Genomic DNA, 19927 nt, shown 5'->3' on the forward strand with positions numbered 1-19927 from the left:
TTCGGTAATAATAATTTTTTTTTTTCATTTCAGATTGGGTTGAATTTTTTTATTAAAGCATGTTTATTTTTGTGTTTCAAAAACGCTTTTAAGAAAATTTCAAAATTTTTATTTTTTTCTTTACTTCAAATTAATATTTATTTATGTTTTTTGTATTTTGATGTGATGATATAAAAAGTAAATTTAAAAAAAATAAAAAAAATACTATCTCAATATAATTTTTTTAACAAAATATTTTAAAAAAATAACATTGTGGATATAGACTCATTGTATAGTGGAAACCATATTGCAGATATAGAATGTTTGTATTGTGAACGACATTGTAGTATCTAGGGGTGTTGTCTTTTCTATTTTGAGTCAAAAAGTGTTGCTGAGTCTGACTATCAACCATACCCAATAGCATTTGAGCTTGGCTTCACAACTAGACCAAATAATATTGAATCTGGCTACCCACCTAGACCTAATGATATTTTATCAGACTCCACAACCAAACCCAATAGTATTTGAGTCTGGCTCCACAGCCAGACCCAAGAATATTAGGTCTAGTACTTTAAACTCTTCATATTTATTTCACTATTGAAAAAAATTGTCACAATCTCAATATATATTAAAAAAAAAAAAACACAAATCTATATATTAGATCACATAAGGAAGCACTTATTATTGAAGAACTCTTATTATATAAGAATTTAGGAGGGGCTAATTTAATAGTTTTGAGGGACATAATGGATAATTTATTTAACTGCAAGGACCAAAATGAACTTTAGCTCAAATTTTATTTCATGATGGAGCCGCACAAATCTATTGGTTTTGGACTAAATGGGATGTTCAGAAATATTTGACATTATACGTTTAGAATAGGACTCGTTAACAGTAAAACCCCCCTAACGTTAATTATGAGACATTAGACACTTTTCATCAATTATTTCTTTTGACGACCTTTTATTGCTATGGCGTCTCTAACCTCAAATTTCTTGTGGGAAAAACGACGCTTGATAGAGACAACGGGCTAAAGGTTCTTCAGGCACCGCTTCTCGAGTTCCCATTTCCTAGTACCAAGACCATACGAACATCCTCACTCCATGCATCTCCTCGGTTGGTGTTCAAATTGGAAAGCTTTCGCAAGCCTGTTTGCCGGTGCTTCCCTCACAACGGACCAGGCTCTGGTGATCGGCCGACCAGCTTGGCAATCGGCAACAGTTTGATCAATGGTCGCATCTTGTACAATACCAGAAGGAATCATACTGAGACAGACCTGTGAGTTCAATTTATTGAAACAAATGAAAAACGATATCATCAACACACAATCAGCTAGGCAAATAACAAGTTGGATTGAAGATTACAAAAAAATGAGAAATAGTAACCTGTCATCACCGACCTCACATGATTAGAACATAATATATATAGTGGAAAGCATGACGAGGCTCACCTTCTCTAGTTTCTAGTAAATGCCTGTCTGCTTGCCAGCAAATTGAAAACTAAGAATGAATTACAGCTGGCCATTCTTACAGAAAGAATCATTTGTGCACGAGTGAAATGAAAACATAAAACACAAAGCTACACTATTCCCGGAAAGTCTGCAAAACCTCTTGACCAGCAGACTGGGTTTCATCTCTCTATGCTTCACCTTCTCCGTCTTCATCATCACCCTCGTCTGCTAGTTTGGTGAGCTCAGCTTGGATCACAAGCTTAATAGATGACTTTCTTGTAGTGAGATCCTTGTCAAATCGCCGAGCTGCAATGTGGCCAGATTACTTTCAGGCAACCACAAATAAAATACAAACATGATCTCTCTAAATTACAATAACAGAATTTAAGGCAAATGTTGCTATTTCTTTTTATGCCCGGTACATCTTAAGAAATCTCCCAAACAGGACAAACCTTGACAGACGTATTGTCATTCAAGATGCGATTCATTTTTACATGTGGACCACAAGGATCACTTTAATTACTGAAAGACAAACTACATATGCCTGCCTTTCTACAAATGTACTGTAAAGATTGATGGTAAAATTGTACATTCTCTAGTCAATTTGCGGATGAAGCAAGCATGTTCGATCACAACTATAGAAACGAGACTACGGGCTTGTTTATTTACTCAATCTGAGATGGCCCTCACTTTGCATGCCATGTCAATTTTTCATAAGATTGCTTGTCATGGTATTTTCCAGATAAGAAGAAACACACTTTACTCAAACCAATGAAAGTAAAAAATACATACCAAGTAGCTTTAGAATATCAGTGAATGTAGCCTGCAAATAACAAATTACTGATTAGTTCTGGACAATTATTACATATTGAAATAAGGAGATGGAAAAAATGACATTGGAATTCAATAACATTTCTATGCAGAAAATGATGGTCGCCAAATTTGATCGCTAAGATCTAGCTGGTAAAAATGACAACCACAATAACTAGAGTCTTTTGTTTTGAACAATTAAGCAATCTTTCAAAACAGCAGAATATCATCAGTCACTACGTTTGTATCCAGCATGCTGTGTTTGTGGCATTTCTAATTGCTTATTATTAGCCTGTCACATCAATAGGAAGCAATGATATCAGATCTTACCGTGTCGAAATCCACCTTCTTAAGAATTTCACATATTGCATCTCTAAGCTCATCATCACTTGGCATCAATTTGTTCTCTTTAACTTTAGCCTTTTCCTTCCCTTTTCCAACTTTTTTACCTTAACAAGTAAAAGAAAAAAAAATTCATACGCCAGTGTAAAGAAAAACAATAGCACCACACTTCAATTTCACGAGAGTAAGATAGCCATGATTAAATTCAAAGAAACTTCTATTATAGATTCAAAGGGTGAGTTATAGCATTTCCAAATATTATCATCTTCTGACCAAATAAACAACAGCAATCCATTTCTAAACGAGAACAATCAACTAAATAAATAATAGATCTAAAAAGGACATTACAGTCTGTAAAGCCATAATTTAACAGATTTTTCACTGCATTACCATTTCCATTTCACAAGAAAATGGCGTTGTGGCAATTATTTTCTGTTACTTTCCAATATTCCAGCTATTTCCATTTTTACATGTTCCCTTTACTTTTTTTACATATCATCTTTTCAACTTTCACTACTTTTTCTACCCACACCAAATTCTTAAAAAATCTCATGATTTTGAACCTAAATAAAATATAAAAAAATTTCATTGCCTATTTTAAAGTGAATATTATAAACTGTAAGTTTGGAAGGTTGACAAAATATCCCAACTCTTTTACATTATTTACAAATAATCTGTTGAAACTTCATACTCAACTTGCAAATATTTTTTAGTTATATAATTTTATACCTAACTGAAGATTTATAGTGGCATTGATATTATTTTTAAATGATTTTCAAAAGTTTGGTTAGCATCTTAAGTTTTGCCAATATTTTTAAATTTATATTACCTTGAACTTTGATTTCTTAGATTTCTTTGTTTCATTTTTTAATGCTTATATTGTACATGGATCTTGTTATTATTAAACTAATTTTCAATTTTATGGAGATGAATATTTTCTTACACAACTACAAGTTGCAATGAATATTATTTGTACCATTATATGTAATTAAACCATTGGAAGTTTTGTTATCATGCTTATTTAGTAAAATTATTAAAAATAAGTGATTTACTACAAATTTTCTAAGAGTTGCAAAAAGATTCTTAACTGCAACCAATATTTTATACCTGTATTATTGCAACCACATATTAAAACCATGATGAACAAACAAAAAGGAAATTTACCTGTGTTTTCCTTGGAGGTAGATTTCCTTGAAGGCAAGTGTTTCTCCTTTGATACCTTCTCAGTTTTCTTCTTCATTGGGGAAACCTTTGGACTTGCATCACTATCCTCATCAGAAAGAATGTGTTTTGATGAAGATTTTTTAGGCGTTCTTTTCACTGATGGACTGGACTTATGGGAGACGGAGATTCTGGTTTTAGCTTTTCCATAAGGTGCTTTTTTTCTCAATGATGTAGCCGATCTCTTTTTGTGTTTTCCAGAGTTTTCTTCAGATTCTTCTACAGATTCATTTTTCTCCTCACTTTCAGAATGTTCAGAGATTTCAGCATCAGATTTTTCAAGAGCACCTTTTTCATTTTGCTCTTCTACATTTTCATGTTCCTGTTCTTCTTCTTCTTCATCTTCCTCTGCTTTCTCTTCTTCTGACTCGTCTTCTGTATCAGATGTACTCCTTTTATCTCTCCTCTTTGAATTATCAGCAGCCTTTCTTCGACTCTGCAAAACAACCCACACCCTTTTAAAAAGGGAAAATAATATAAACACTCTAGAGGCACAAATGGATTCAAGCTGTTGTAAACTTGTGCAACCTATCAGATTCTTCTAAAGCAGTAGAATTGCACAAACAGCAATTCACCAGCTTTTCAGCGAAAGACTTTCACAAACAGAATACAAGATATGTATGTGACATGACACCAAATTTTAAGGAGCATCACAGTTGCACCCTCCCTCCTCCTCTCCCTCCCCACAAGCATGTCCTTAGAGCCAACTGGGTACACAATGGGTAACCTTGACATACACAACAACTCCATAATCTTGCAAAGCTTCTAGATGTGATTCTGCATTGACCGAATCACAAAGCACACTTACAACAAGAGAAATTATACCTTAGCTGAACGTTTTGATGGTGTGCTCCCAGATGTTGAACTTTTGGCCACTCTCTTGCGCTTTTTGCTCACGTTTTCCTGACAGCCAAATAAACATCAAAACTCAAATAGATGTCATGGAAAAGGAATTCAATTTGCAACACCCGAACTTCATAGGAATGGAGGATAAAGGTCAACAAACCTTCTCTTTTTCGGCAAGCAAATCACTGGTTGTAGCATGGGGGACCACCAAAAAATCTAACAGCTTCGTAACAACATCTTCCTGTGCGTGCATTTTAAGACCACTGTAGTAGCATATTTAACTCAACAGAAAGAACAAGCCCTGACATTTAGGGATAGGCCTCAATAGAAGAAAGAAACTACAATGGTGTTTGTAAAATCAACACCAATGCATCCCTCAAACAGCAGGATTTGTAGGTTCACATAATGCTAGATTGTTTGCGTGCATGCTCATGTGCACACAGAGACAGAAGCAATGTTGATTAGAAAACCTAGAATTCACAAGGCTAAACCATGATTTTCTAATCAATGACAATTATATGGTTAATCAAATTACATATTAACAAAATTATACCATTAACAAAGTTAGAAATAACTTGGAAAAATCCCTTCCCCGTGCACAGCATCAAGGAAGCAGTGTAGATATCTAAATTAACTGATTTATTTCCTCATAAATGGTGGATGAAGGAAATAATTGTCTGAGCTAGAGAGATCAGAAAATCATGGAGAGCAAGAATCAATCCTTGGACCACATGAGCTGAAACCTAACAAACAACAATTAGTTGATTAACTCACCTTCTTTGTAGTAACCTTAGTAATTGGTATGTCAAGCACATCACAAAATTCCAACAGCTTCTCTTTATTACACTTGTCAAATTTTTCTTTCACTTTACTCTTTTCTTTCCCCTGTAATAATTATAGAAGACAATAGTGATCAGTGTTTCGGAAGACTAACATGGTATAAGGAACCAAGGAGTTAATGACAGAGATAAACAAAATTCTTAAAACCCTCTAACATTCTGCATTTAAAATTAGCACTTGTACAGAAAAAGAATAATCATCTGTATCTCAAGGTGATTTTTTCACCTCATTTTGATGCCACACAAAACCAGAGAACCGGGATATATTACTCTTAATCTGCAATGCCTGCAAAAACAAGGAACTGAAATTGCATAAAGAAAGGATTGGAATGCAACAAACCCCAGTTGTTCCATTCCACAAACAATGGATAAGAACCCAGTTTATATTTGTGTTCAACATCCTCCAAATCAAACACAAGGGAAAGGTGAGAAAGACAAGATCACAGCAAGAGCAAATAAGAAATTAAAGAGAAATCGGATTACCTTTCCTCTCCTTCCAAAGAGAATTGTATGAAGCAGTTTGAATGTATCATCAGCCTTCCTTCTTGATAACTTGAACGCCACTGTAGAGAAAACATTTTCAGGGATCACTTCAATCACCCATTGCTCTGCATGGATATGTTCAACACACCCACTATAAAATGAATGATTTATGAAAGAGATATTCCCTTATTCTTCAACCACCCTCATAGACATGGTAAAAACCATTCATGTAAGAAACAATTGCTACAAAGAGAAAAGAAAAGAAATACCATAGTTGACAAGTTTTGGAAAACAATCACAAGGCTAAAGCAAAAGGAAGGAGGGTGCATGGGAAAAGTAAAGGATGACAAAAGAATGTACTAACTATAAAAATAAGAAAAAGTCACGTTGCAACTTTTGGATCATGCGATCAGAGTAAACCGGAGTAGAACTCGGATGGCTACCATCCCCCTTGAATGCCATTCTAGATCGCATGATCCAAAAAATGGCATTCAAGGGGCATGGTAGACATCCTGTTAACTCTGGTTTACACATTTAAAAGTCATATTACACCACAACATAAACGATATCCTGAGTTTTTCACAAGCACAAAATCTAACTATTTATTATAGAATCAGAAGTCAAAACTACCTCCAAATCAATATGTAGGTAAAAATATAGGAGCACTAATGAAAATTGGAGACAATATATAATCAATTTACAACCCTCTAAGAGGAAGACAATAAAAAATCAAAACAGCTGAACACGTAGTTTAGCCTTCAGACATTAATTAAAATGTCAATAACAAATGTATAGACATAAATTGAGCACTTTTTAATATTACAATGAAAAGGCCTATAATCCCAATAGGATGAAACTCAGGTTAAAAAGAAATTGGATATCCAAGGTGCAATAGAATCAATACTGCACAGTAAACACTTTCAAGATCATCAACTTTCATTTAATATATTTGTTACACCAAAAAGAGCACAAGCAAAACAAGAAATTGTCTGACAGCATCAAAATTGAAATTCAAGATAAGAAGGAATTCAGAAATAAAAGATGGACCATACCATTAGGTATATCTTTAAGTGGGATACCTCGGCCCTGCATTTTTAACATAAGCGAAGTATAAATTAAATTCCCCAGATGACATGCATACAAAATTTGTACCCTGAAAATGCAATAAAAAAACACCTTTTCAATCTGGAATTCTTTGACAGCATCTTTGTCAACAGTAGCCACCAGCCTTTCAACACATTTTCTTTCACGCTGTGGCCTATCAAAAGTAGGAGTCCTTGGCTCCGGCTCCTTCTTCTCTTCCATTACCTTCTTCATTTCAGCTTTCCTCCCATCATTCTTCCTTTTCCCACGTTGCTTTGATCGTTCCCCGTCCTCCTCCTCCAACTTTTCTTCTTTCTCCTTGGATCCACCATCTTTCTCCTCCACCTCTTCCTTCTCCTTGGACACATCAACCTTCTCCTCCACCTCCTCTTTCTCCTTGGACACATCAACCTTCGCCTCCACCTCTTCTTTGGCTTCCTTCTCCTTTTCTTCCATCTCTCCATCTACTTTGGGTTTGATTTCTTCTTCCATTGCTTCAGTTCTTCCTTCTTCTAATCCATCTTCTTTCTCTTTGCTTTCCCTTTCTTCAGTCACCTTGGGGTCTTCATCCATCCTTGCAATCTCAACTTTCTCGCTATCATTTTTATCTTCTTCCATTTCTTTTATTCCATTATTTTCCTCTGTTTTTTCAGTCATAACGTCAATGGGATTCTCTTTTGCAGGAGCACTAGTCCCATTTGCCGTTACCTCTGGAACTTTGGTCCCTTTTTCTTCCTCACCCATTTGTTTAGAGTAGACAGCAAAAGGCTGCATTCAGGGGGGAAATCATATTGAATAAGAAGGTCACGATTAACAAGTAACAAATGAAGAAAGCCAAGAGAAGCACACAAGTCCGAATGCACACAGGGGAAATCGAAACATGGAACAATTTTAAAAAAGTAGGCAAAAGAGTCCATTTGAAAGAAAGGTGGCAACTTTCCTCTGAAGGAAACAAGGAATAATAACACAAATTTAGAGAAAACCCAAAACACGAGATTTACAAGAAAAAATAAAATAAAATCCAGTCGTATTGGTTTAAAAACCACAGATCTTTTAAATATATTTGTCGTATTGTTTTTTTTTTTTAAAAAAAAAAAATGGAAGTTGAAATTAAGCCAAAGTTACTTTCTTAAGCTCAATTAAGCAGAAATTCCAGGAATTCAAGCTCCGTAGTCTCTGTGAATTAAAGAAACAAAAAACCTAAATTAAAATATCGACAATTTCCCTTCATTTCCAGCACTTTCACAGAAACCAAAGGCAACACACAAATTCAATTACACGTCAGAACCAAACCCAAAAATCAAGAGTCACACTTCACAAAAAAGAACCCTAAACAGCAGTTAAAAAGACACTCTCGCACAACAAGAAAGAGCAAAATTGACGAGTCTTGTTCATAACAAACATGAAAATGAAGAGAATAGAAACTTACAGTGATTTATTATTACTCTAATTTGTTGATTCGATAGGATTGCTTAGCTTATAAAATTAAACTCCTTGACTTGGGACACATTCTCCTTCGATTTCGAAATGGGTGTCTTTATTATTTTTTATTTATCTCTCGGACTCAAAATCCGGATTTAAATTGTAGTTGAATGCCACCTAGGATGAAACTGTCAGATTCTGGGAACTGATGGATGGATGGCTCTGATTTTATTATATCTTTTCAGTATATGGGATTTTACGGTCCTGATTTGATATTCAAATGCAGACACTACGGTTGCCTTGGTTGAGGAGATGAGCCTGGGGAGACAAGACAGTTTTGTGTTTGCTTCGGAGAAGCATCCATAATTTTTTGCCTTTGTGATCGTTCGGTTACAAGAGACAGGATATCATAAAATATTGTACATAACTGCTTTACTGTTACATTATGCTGTGCTATTTTTTAAATAAAATGTTTTCTAAAGACTTTTCTTTGTCATTTTACTATCTAACATATTTTTTCAAGAAAATATATATATACATATATATATATATATATGTATGTATGTATGTATGTGTGTGTCTATATATATTCTCTTTTACTAGGTTACTTTAACAATAAAAGAATGAAATTTTTTTCTTAAAATTTCAAAATTAATAGGATGAAAATATACAATTTCCATCTTTAAATATTCACAGCATTAAACATTGTATACTACTTTAGCTTCAAAGGTTACTAGAAAGAACTTTACATAAGATATAATTATCCCTTTATATTTAGAAAAATCATGAAACAACCGGTTACTTCCAACACATATAGGCTTAGCTTAAAGATTCATTATTTCTGTGATATATTCTTAGAAAGGGTTGAAGTAGGAATTTTAGATTTTAGTGTAATTAAGTCTACTATTTAATTTTACAACAATAATCATAATTCTTAATTCGATAATTGATCGGGCTAAAACTTTACCCAGAGTTTCTTGGAATATTGTTCTATGTTAGAGTAAATTTTCAGATCAATCAGAATTTAGGAAGGCATTGTAATATAAGTTAGGGCTTCGTTTGTTTGCAGGAAAGTGGTTTTCTTTTGGAAAGTGAATTCCGGGAAAGTATTTTCCGATGTTTGGTAGTGTTATGAGAAATGAACTGAAAAACACTTTCCAGTGTTTGGTTGTGTTATGGAAAATGAACTGTAAAATAATTTATTAATGAATTAAATTTTTTTTCAAGTTTATCTAATATATATAAAATATTTAATCACTTACAATTGTCATAACCCAAATTTTGACCTTTTTTATTTTTATTATTTAAAAAAAAAAAAGATGATGAAAAATAAAAATAAAATAAATGAAGGATGAATTAAAATTTGGGTTAAGGGCAACATGATTGGAAGTTTAAAGATTTGATTAAACTCTTGACTAGTTTAATTAATTAAATCAAGGGTTTAATTGGAGAATTGATTTAATTAAATTTTAGATTATTTTAATTAATGAAATCAAGAGTTTAATTGAAGAATTAATGAGTTTGAGGACTTAATTAAACTTTAATTTAATCAAAAACCCAGGAATTAAATAAAATAAACCAACCGTAATTCTCTGCTACAGTAGCAGTGAATTATCTGCTACAGTAGTAGTGAATTATAATTCGCTGCTACTGTAGCAAGTGAATTAATTCATTGTGCAGCGGCAGGCGTGCGCCACGCACGCCAAAAGGAAAGTGTTTTCCTTTCATTAACAGAAGGAAAACACTTTCCTTTCCGAGCGTTAATTTCTTAAGTTTGATTGGAATTTAGATTTCATTGACTGCTTTTTCAAATGGCTACCAAACATGGGAAAACAAGGAAAGTGAATTCCCGGAATCTGTTTTTCTGCAAACAAACACACCCTAGAATAGATTGAATAAATTTTGTTATTTACTTTAGTTTGACTTGTGGATTTTCTATTTGGCAAGAATTATTTTTCTAAAAAAATATGGCAACTTGTTTTGAGAATTTTCTAATTTTACAAGGATATTTTATGAGCTGCAACATAATTTTTAAGTATGGTATGAATTCATTAATATTTTAAATTATTTTCTTACAAAGATTCTTTATTTATCCTAGCTGCATAAAAAAAGAATGGCTAGTGGTATTTTGGGGAGTTTAATGATAAATTTATTAGCTATTTTTTGGGAGTTTTTTAACCCTACAACAAAGGTTAAAGGGAGGTAATAAGGGTTTTTCATGTTTTGAGAGGATTATTTCAAGTTACAATTTATTATCCTAGACGAATAAGAAAACTAAAGGGAATACAATTTCAACAATTAATTTCCTAGCTTATTTTGGGTATCTAAAAGTGGTAACAAAGATCCTAGTGTTTCTAGGATGAAAATTTCATCCATGACATTATTTAAACTAGTAATTTATCTATCTTAGGTTATTTTTATTTAATTATGTGCAGTAACTTTAGTTCATGTATCAAATTTGTTGTTTTTATTATCTTCTTCATGTTTGGGCTTAGTTAACAAACTTTAGGTTTATTTGTGAGTGTGTAAATGCTAGCTTGCAAGTTTTAGGTCTATCAAGGTTGCTAGTTGAACTATTATTTAAGGTTTTGTAACTTAAAATCTTCAACAATCATGGATTTATGAAATAATCTTATGTCTTGCATGATAGAGCACGTTTTCTTTGCTAAGAGAAAGAACAAATTTGACTTATCAAAGATAAACTAGCTTTCATGGAGTCTTCCTTATACTTGTTCATGAATTGATATTCGTTGGATGTGAGTTTCTTATTCCAATAATGCTAATGCCTTGAGACAGGTTTCTATAATGTCACACCCCTATCAAACCTGATTTCTTAGCTTTTCAGAAGTTGTATCATCTTTGTTGTGGGTTGATTGACCACGTAATCAAAAGGTCCTTATTATTTGGTATCATAGCTTGGCTTCATTAATCAAGTTATATTCTTCTGTTAATTTCATTTAGAGAGAGGAACAATAACATCGAAAGGATGAAAGATGAAAGATAATGGCTGCTATGTTCATACAAAATTGTTGAAGGCAAGTGTTGACAAGAAAAAAGCTTTGAAGGCTTAAACAAGGGGCTTATGAAACATCTATTATATTGGTGATTTAAGGATGAATCATCTTGAATTGAGAGGGAATTATATGATCTAAGAAAGGGTTAAACTAGGAATTTCAGATTCTAGCGTAGTTGTGCCTACAATTTAGTTTTACGGCAACAATCATAATTCTCAATCCGACAATTAGATGAGGCCGAATCTTTACTCATAGTTTTCTGGAATATTGTTCTATATTAAAGTAAATTTTCAAGTCAGTCGGAGTTCAGCAAGGCCTTGCGATATAGGTTAGAACAAGTTGAATGAATTTTGTGTATTTTGTTAAATATTCATTAATGTCAGAGTTATGAATATTATAGGCAGAGTATTAATGACATAACATAAAAAACCGTTAACAATTTAGGACAAAACTAGCAATGCAGCTTACCTCAGGTAGGTTATTTTAGGGGTGATAGAATCTTTCTTTAGCATAACCAGTCCCGTATCATAAAATCTTTGTTGACTAGTTAAAGTTTTTTAGTGACAATAATATTAGGTAATGACTCCTTAAATAAAACCTTTACTCTTATATATATATATATATATATATATATATATATATATATATATATATATATATATTTCCCCTTTTTTAAGTTATCATAATGTCGGGTAGTGACAAGGGGTATCAAATTCACTTCTAACTCCTAGTCTCTAATTTGTACAACACACCTCTCATATACATCATCAATATCTATGGTTTTTCCTAGAGTAGTACTACAAAATAATCCTCTCCTCAGACTACCTTTTGGAATGTTAAATTTATTCATAAAAGAATAAGTTGCTCCCAGATCAGCAAATCATACACTCTTTATGAATTTAACATTATCTTACATATCATTTAATACAAACATTATATTTTCTATTTTATTATTTGTTCCTAACCCTTGATTTCAAAACATATAACAATGAAGTTTCAATTACATACACATATATACACCTTCATGTTTGCTTATACACTCACAATTTAATATGCAACTTATTTATACAACACAATAATATAAATATAGTATTATACCTGTAATCATATTTGGGAAAGTCCTGGCATCCCTTTGAATAATATTGAAGACCCTCCCTTAAACCCTCTCATATAACACATATGATTGACCCCTACTAAAGTTTATTGCAAATTGAGCAGGTCTTTATGAACCCCTACATGGTCGATTCACTATCATTGACTACTATACCTATAAGACCTCTTTAGGTTCCAATAGGAGCAACTTTTTTTAAAGTGTCTCAGGTCACCATATAAATAACATCCATTATCCAAGTATTTATAGCTCTTCCACTAATGACCATCTTGCCCTCATAAATAACACCTACTTCCGATCATTGAACAATCACCATGGTGTTTCTTATTACAATGTTCACAATAGGGATATATAGAATGCACATACATCAGTGTTCCAAAAGAACTACCAGCTTGTCTCACTCTAGGATGAGATTGTCCTCTAAATGATCCCCTTTTGATAGGTTATGATGACCTACCAGAGGCTTATTTTAGAACAAAATAGCTCTCACCTTTATAAAATTGGTCATTGCTCTATACTCTAATTCTACACAACTTACTACTACTTGTTCATCACCTCCTCTCCTTTTCAAGATAGCTAGTTTATGATATGATCCAAGTCTTTTTCTCCTTCTAAATTAATATAGGTCCTATTCTTACAAGCCTTGACTTTGATTATTTAGCACTGCTTATAAAGATTGAGTTACCTCCACTAATTCTTGGATTTTAGTTAGTTAGAGAGTAACTAACCCCTTTATGATCTCTCGATACAACCCATCTCTTAGGCTATCAATACAATGCTTCTTTATAGGCATTAAAATAGAGGCAAATATAGAGAGATCCTGAAATAGTCATTGATATATTCAAGCATTAATATATCCTTTGCTACAGTGCTAAGAACTCATACTTTTTTTTGCTTCCTATACTACTTGGAGCAATACTTAGTCTTAGATTTTGTTTTAAAGTCCTTCCCACCAATGCTTCCCCACTCCTTCATTGTTTAACAATGAACTATCATGATTATGCACTATTCACCAATAAATATAATACATAATTAACATGGATTTTCATGGGTATTGGGATCTAATTTGGAAAATGATTCATCAACCTTGTAAAGCTAGTGTCCAGCTACCTCTGCATCTTTAACTCCATCAAAGAAAGCACACCTAATCTCTCAAACATTTTCACATAATGAATAAAGTATATGTGTTTTCTCTACCTATATTGTTTATGGTTTTTGTAATACCAGTCATCACTGTTCTCACCATCTATTCAAAGTATACAGGGGCTAACTAGAACACATGTGGTACTAGTAGTAACATAGACAGGGGTCTCTTTGAAGATTTCTAAACATCGTAGGAAACTGATGAGGGTATCTCTCTATAGCAATGATAAAGGTATAATTGGCTCATAAAACACAATGTCCCCTCGTCGTATCTTCTAGTTGATCACTTCTATCATCTTGAACTAGCTCTTTGCTCTTATGTGATAGTAGATTAGTTTGAGCTCTGTTTCTGATGCTTACCATCCTATCTCATAATACATATTGTTCATCGGTCATATTTTTTATTCTTATAAGTTTACTGAATCATAAATCATTAGCTCTGATACCAACTGTAATAACCTAAAATATTAAGTGTAAAATGGTTAAAAACTTTTTTGTGATATATTTATAGTTGACTATCTCTATCTTGCCCAAAGTAGATTTAACTTTGCCTGTGCTAATATAATATTCTACACTAGTATTTAACATATAAGGAACATTTCATTTTATAAATATTAAGTGTATTACTTTATTTTTTTTTTAAAGTGTTTTCATTGCATGGGCTCCACGCAAAATCTTGTCTTATTTATACTTGCAACATAACCATGATCTATCTCAATTTAACATCAAATTGATCAATTATGGTGGGAATCATCAAATTCATTGGTTTTTGTATGAAAAATATAAATTCATATGAGTTTAATGCAAGTATTCAAGAGTTTTATTGACTAAAAGCAAGAGAAAGGATTTTATGTAGAATTCATTGATAAGTTAAGATTTAATTAGGATGAAAAATATCTTAAAGATCCAATCAAGACCAAGGTTGTCAATTCCGTTCTGTTTCGCTCAGAATGATCGAAACGTTCCATACCAATTTAAAAAACGAGATAAAACAGAACAAGTTTCATCTCATTTTAAATATTGGTCCGTTCCGGATTTTTCGATTAAATTTCAGCTGGAACGTTCCGATTTCATTCCACATGTTCCGTTCCGCTATTAAAAAGTCATTGAATCAAATTGAACTTTGTTCAATTTGATTAATTAAACCACCAAAGTATAAAAAGCTCTTTTTCATTACTATTTTCAATTACAATGATATTAATAATAATATTGAAAATTATTATTACTATTTTCATTAACAATGATATTAATTTTTTAAAATTAGATTTATCACTAATATATATGGTATATATTCATGTTGTTTTTTTTTCATGTTTATACTTTGTAGGAATTTGAGCAAAATAAGGGATGCTTTAGATTTTATGAGCCTTTATAACATTGACCTAACTTTATATTTAAAATATTTGTGTTAAAACATTTTACTTTCATAATATTTTTGATATTTTGTTTAAGTTGAATTACTTTAAGTTAAAAATCTATTTAATTTTGACTATTTAAAAATATTTTAAATTTTAAAATTATATTTATTTGGCATTGTGTTTGTATTACATAATTTATAATTAATTTATCTTGAATTTAAATTATGTTTGTTGAATATATATATATATATATAACATGCTGAAATATTACTAAACTAAAATATTTTATTTTAATTTAAAAAATAAAACATCTACCAATGCAGAATTGATAACTTTGATCGACGTCAGGGGGGCTTTCTTGAGGTTTGGCTTTTATTTTATCCATAGAAATCTAGAATTATCTAAAAAATCGAACCTTAAAAAAGAAGAGAGAAATTCATTTCTTCTGAATCAACACACTCGTCTCTGTGAGAGAGAGAAAGAGAGAGAGGGATGAGAAATGGGTGACAATCGGTGGATAATAACAAAGCAAGGAAGGATAGATTTGTTCAGAAGAAGAAATGCTGGTGACCTGTTTGACGAGGTAAAATCTTACTTTATTTTAGGCACCAACCAAATCCACTGTTTGTTTGCCTTTGTTTATTCTAACCAGACATCTACGTAATCAATTTATGATGTCTTCAAGTTACATATTTAGTTTCATGGATGGATGGACTAACAGCAACTATTTTCTCTATTAGGATATCGATTATCTGTTGTGATGGCATTTTCAGAGCTCAAAATAGTTTGCACAAGAATTTCACTGGGATTATATCTTTGATATGCTGCTCTGGCTGGTGTGTTTCTGGATATGTTTGAAAAAAATTAACAATCTCAGAGAGTCTCACCAAGATCTTTATGTGTTTGCAATCTTGCTGCATGTTGCAGCGAAGTTCAGAAGGAGTAAACTCTAGCCATAATTTTTAGGGTTTTTTAGAATTGCATCCTGAATTCCAAAATCATGTTTACTGAAACAGATGTGACCCACGTTTTTTTTTTTGCCAATGATGTATTTTCTCGTCTTTCTCTGTTGTTCTGTTACTGTGATTTATTTTATAACTAAGATTCACTCATCATTTGTTTTGGAATAGGGTGAGAGCTGAGAGAGGTGTTCCTTTCATTTCATACTCTATCAGAGAAGCGAGATATCTTTTAATCAATTGCATGTTTATTATTTTTCTTGATAATTTTTATCTAGAAAAATAAGTGTTCATTTTTAGTATGCCGCCCCTGTTCTCTCCCCTTTCCTTTCCTCTATTCATATGGCTACATTTTCTTGCAGACAGGATTGAGGCAAATACTTACCACTGTTGCCATCACAAGAAGAAGCTGTAAGGTCAGTTACGTGTTTCAGACTGAATGATAAGATTTTGAGTTGTTGTGTTCTCTTTGTTACAAAGATGTTCACAGATTGTTAAATTATTTTTAAACCCAGTCTAACAAGAACATGGTACTAAATTGTCAAGAACAGTGGTGTTGTATCCCTTGATACATGGGAATTGTTCCAAGCTTCAGCTAATTACTAATCCTTACTGACTTATGACTGCATTGCAATTGAGTGCTTCTTTGAGACCAATTCATATTGTTTTACGAAGCTTTCGTTAATTTTACCATGGTGGTAGAGTTCAAAGCATTGAAAATCTTATTGAGCCTTGGCTAATTAAATAAGGGGAAAATTAAACAGACAGAAGCATAAAGTTAGGTGTCCTGCCTTCAACATTGGTAACCCTTCTGGCAATTAAGAGCTCCAGCCTGCGGGGACATGTTTGTTAAATATGAAGATGGTCTTGGTACCATGCTTGATGCTTTTATGTAGCTTGCAGGACTTTTCTGGCCAGAAGGCGTGAAGAAAGCACCGTTGAGCATCATGTCTCCATCTGATCTCCAGTTCCAGCTCTTCCACTCCTCAAATCCAGTCAAGCTTTCATGCCAAGTCACCTGAATGTGAAGTGAACTTTTAGGAACAAAAGGGTAAGTTGAGCAGTTCCCTAACTGGACGTAACCTGGTAAGTTGAACAACTATGTTTAACTGGGACAGTTGAAGTGTCCATGATTTGACACTAGCCTTTTTTATCATTTAAAATTCTACTTCAGTTATTGCTTCATTTGTGAAGAATGAACTGTTCCCCTTCCCCTTGGAGGGATAAAAAAAGTAAGCTCTCAGGTGAAATGAGATAGCTGTCAAGTGATTAATTATCTGTAGGTAAAGACGCCCTTCATTTTGTTTAAGTAAAGCCTATTCACTTTAAGATAGAGAAACTTGCCTCCTTAGTGTCACTGTTGTCTGATGCCATAAAAACATTCCCTTGGCTGTTGATTGTTGGATCGGCACTTCCACCAATTGCGTACTTCTCCCAACCAGTATATATATTGTTAACAATGTGAAAATAACCATGCCTGCACCTGTAACACTTTGTAGATACATTTAGATAGCAATTCACTGATAACTCCAGGGATGCAGAGAAGAAAAGGGAGCGCCATGAATATTTACAGTTGCTCATGCAGTTTTGTTGTAGGGTAAAGTTAATAATAACTTCAGTTACCTAGGCATTCTTTGAACCAGATTTTCACCAAAAAAATTGAAGGCAATTGTGACTTGCATGTTCTTGTCATCAAGAAAATCATCACTATGACCCATAAGCATAACCTCATTATGATTGAACATGTAGTTGTTTGAGATTGTTATAGATGTTGAGCCAGATACAGCATCTATCAGTCCGTCATGGCAAGCAGCTAGTGTACAATGATCAATCCACACATCCCTAGCCGCAAATATCGATATCCCATCCCCATCCGAAATACCTCTCAAACCGTAATGCTTTGTGGAGTCTCTTACAATGGCGTTTCCTCCTGGTACACAGCCATGTATGTAGATGTTATGTATGATAATGTTACTGACATTTTGAATGGTTATGCAAGGACCATCCGCAATCTGGATGTTATGCCCCCGGCCATCAATTGTTTTGTGTGAATTCATAATAAGTTCTTCCTTCAAGTTGATGACCATGTCCTGATCAAAGATGATCCACAGAGGCTCTTCCTGGATGACACCATAGCGGAGCATGCCTGGAATTGGGTTTACAGGGTCATCATTCTCAGAATTTGTTACTACATAGAGGTTACCATCTCGTCCCCCCACAGCATTGCGTCCGAACCCAATCACGCAATCAGCTAGCACCTTCCTGTTGGTTTCCCAATCAGGGTCGCATCTCCAACAATCATCAATAGGGTTACCGGTTCTGCATGCATCATTTCCCAGCTGCCTTCTCGTTGAGCTCCTGTTACATTATTTTTCTCAGAAATTGATCTTAAATATTCTTGTGAACATGTAGCATGAAACATTGACTTACCACTTGGTTGCTTCTGATGTTCTGTGCAGAGGATGTCTAGAGAATGTTATAGTGGCATGTGAGATCAGGACCAGGAAGAAGAGGGAAAATGTCGGCATCTTACGTGTAGTCGAGGGATTGATGTCTGTTTTAGGAGCTACTACACTACGATAGTGGTTCGAAGATTTAGATTTATATAGCTAGCAATCACAGCCTTTTTTTTTTTTGGCTTGTTGCTTCCAGCAAAATTAACAAATACCACGGTGGAGATTAAATGACACCGGAAAAGTTGGTTTCCAATCATGCTGACAAGTAATAAATGAAAAGATTCTGAAGAAAGGAGCAACGAGTTTTGGCTTGTAAAACCCCCTCTATCTGGAAACTTGGCATTGCATTGACGTGGACGTGGTGGCCAGGACACGAGTATTTAGAGACCGAATAGTTAGCTGCCGGAATGGATGATGGTCTCGGTCTCATCCACCACCGCACGCTGGTGGACATGGTTCATTGAGCCTGATAGAGCAGTTTTGGTTTCCATAGGGGGGCTCTTTTAAAAAATTAGCACTCAAATATTGTTTTAAAAAAATTAACTAAAATAACACATTTTAATGTGACCGCGTGCTACAAACTAGATGTGTAGATTTGAGTAGACAGGGAAGGTTCATCTCTTTTTTCAATTCTAAATTCCAAATTAAGATATGAGATAAGAGGCAAAAAAGTCAAGGATATATTTGGAAGAGTGGTTGTGATTATATTTTAAAATGTATGTGAAAATATATCAAAATAATTTTTTTTAATTTTTTAAAAATTATTTTTAAGATCAGCGCATTAAAATATATAAAAAAATTAATTTTTTTTTTTAAATATGGTTACAACTGTGCTTCCAAATAGTTTGAATTAATTTTGTTTCATTTTTCTTCTAATCAAACTAACACCTTTCCCTGCTACCATGTCAATTATAACAGATATTGCGGGAATAAAAATAAAATTTTAAAAGTGCAAAACCCTTCTTAAATTTTAGCCAATTCTAAACGAAAAAGATTTTTCAACTTGCTAGCCTGAGCTTTCAAGATTTTTGCAACTACAAAATCATCCAAATTTCTAATAGAGCACTTGATGTTATATGAGATCTTTCAAGTTACTTGAGAATTGATCTTTCAACTTTAAATTTTAAAATTGACCTCTTTGAACTAAACTTTGTTTGAAATCATCATCACCTGTCCATCCAAAATATAAGAAACAAAATTCAAGACAAATCCAAGTCTATTTGAAGTATCATGCAACTAATATATATATATATATATATATAAAACAAGGTAATTCAATTTGTTTAAAAAATAAGAGAGATGTCATGAATCAATATTTAAATAAAAATAACAATGGAAAGGAATAAAAAAATAAAAAAAAAAATATGAAAAAGATGTCATATGGCCTTAATAAAAAAGCCCATACCATACC

General features: G+C 33.1%; 2 protein-coding genes and 1 long non-coding RNA gene across 6 annotated transcripts; 1 reads left to right on the forward strand and 2 right to left on the reverse strand.

Moving 5' to 3' along the window:
- Positions 1–753: 753 nt before the first annotated feature.
- On the reverse strand, positions 754–8789 carry LOC118035345 (DEK domain-containing chromatin-associated protein 3). 4 transcript variants are annotated; one of them, XR_012171260.1, is made up of 13 exons: positions 8483–8789; positions 7147–7821; positions 7023–7056; positions 5971–6095; positions 5714–5773; positions 5423–5533; positions 4809–4889; positions 4628–4705; positions 3746–4238; positions 2570–2688; positions 2222–2252; positions 1430–1735; positions 754–1255 (listed from the first exon to the last, which is right to left on the reverse strand). XR_012171260.1 is itself a non-coding variant. In XM_073412683.1 (12 exons), the coding sequence occupies exons 2-12, from the start codon at positions 7795–7797 to the stop codon at positions 1617–1619; spliced, it is 1902 nt and encodes a 633-aa protein (XP_073268784.1). In that variant the 5' UTR covers positions 7798–7821; positions 8483–8789; the 3' UTR covers positions 1313–1616. The 4 variants fall into 4 exon arrangements, 2 of the variants coding, with proteins under 2 accessions (XP_073268784.1, XP_034896762.1); XR_012171259.1 differs by having other exon boundaries at positions 1365–1735; XM_073412683.1 differs by lacking the exon at positions 754–1255 and having other exon boundaries at positions 1313–1735.
- Positions 8790–15436: 6647 nt separating this feature from the next.
- LOC140956184 (uncharacterized) lies at positions 15437–18834 on the forward strand. The gene is made up of 4 exons (XR_012171286.1): positions 15437–15684; positions 16423–16476; positions 16957–17111; positions 18520–18834. It is a non-coding gene; the product is annotated as an uncharacterized lncRNA (long non-coding RNA).
- On the reverse strand, positions 17293–18423 carry LOC118035346 (probable pectate lyase 22; the record flags this gene model as incomplete). Its single annotated transcript, XM_035040872.2, has 1 exon — positions 17293–18423. A coding segment is annotated over one exon (744 nt), but the record flags the coding sequence as incomplete, so codon positions are not given.
- Positions 18835–19927: the final 1093 nt, after the last annotated feature.

The sequence above is a fragment of the Populus alba genome, chromosome 11, assembly GCF_005239225.2.
Source record: "Populus alba chromosome 11, ASM523922v2, whole genome shotgun sequence".
Lineage (NCBI taxonomy): Eukaryota > Viridiplantae > Streptophyta > Magnoliopsida > Malpighiales > Salicaceae > Populus > Populus alba.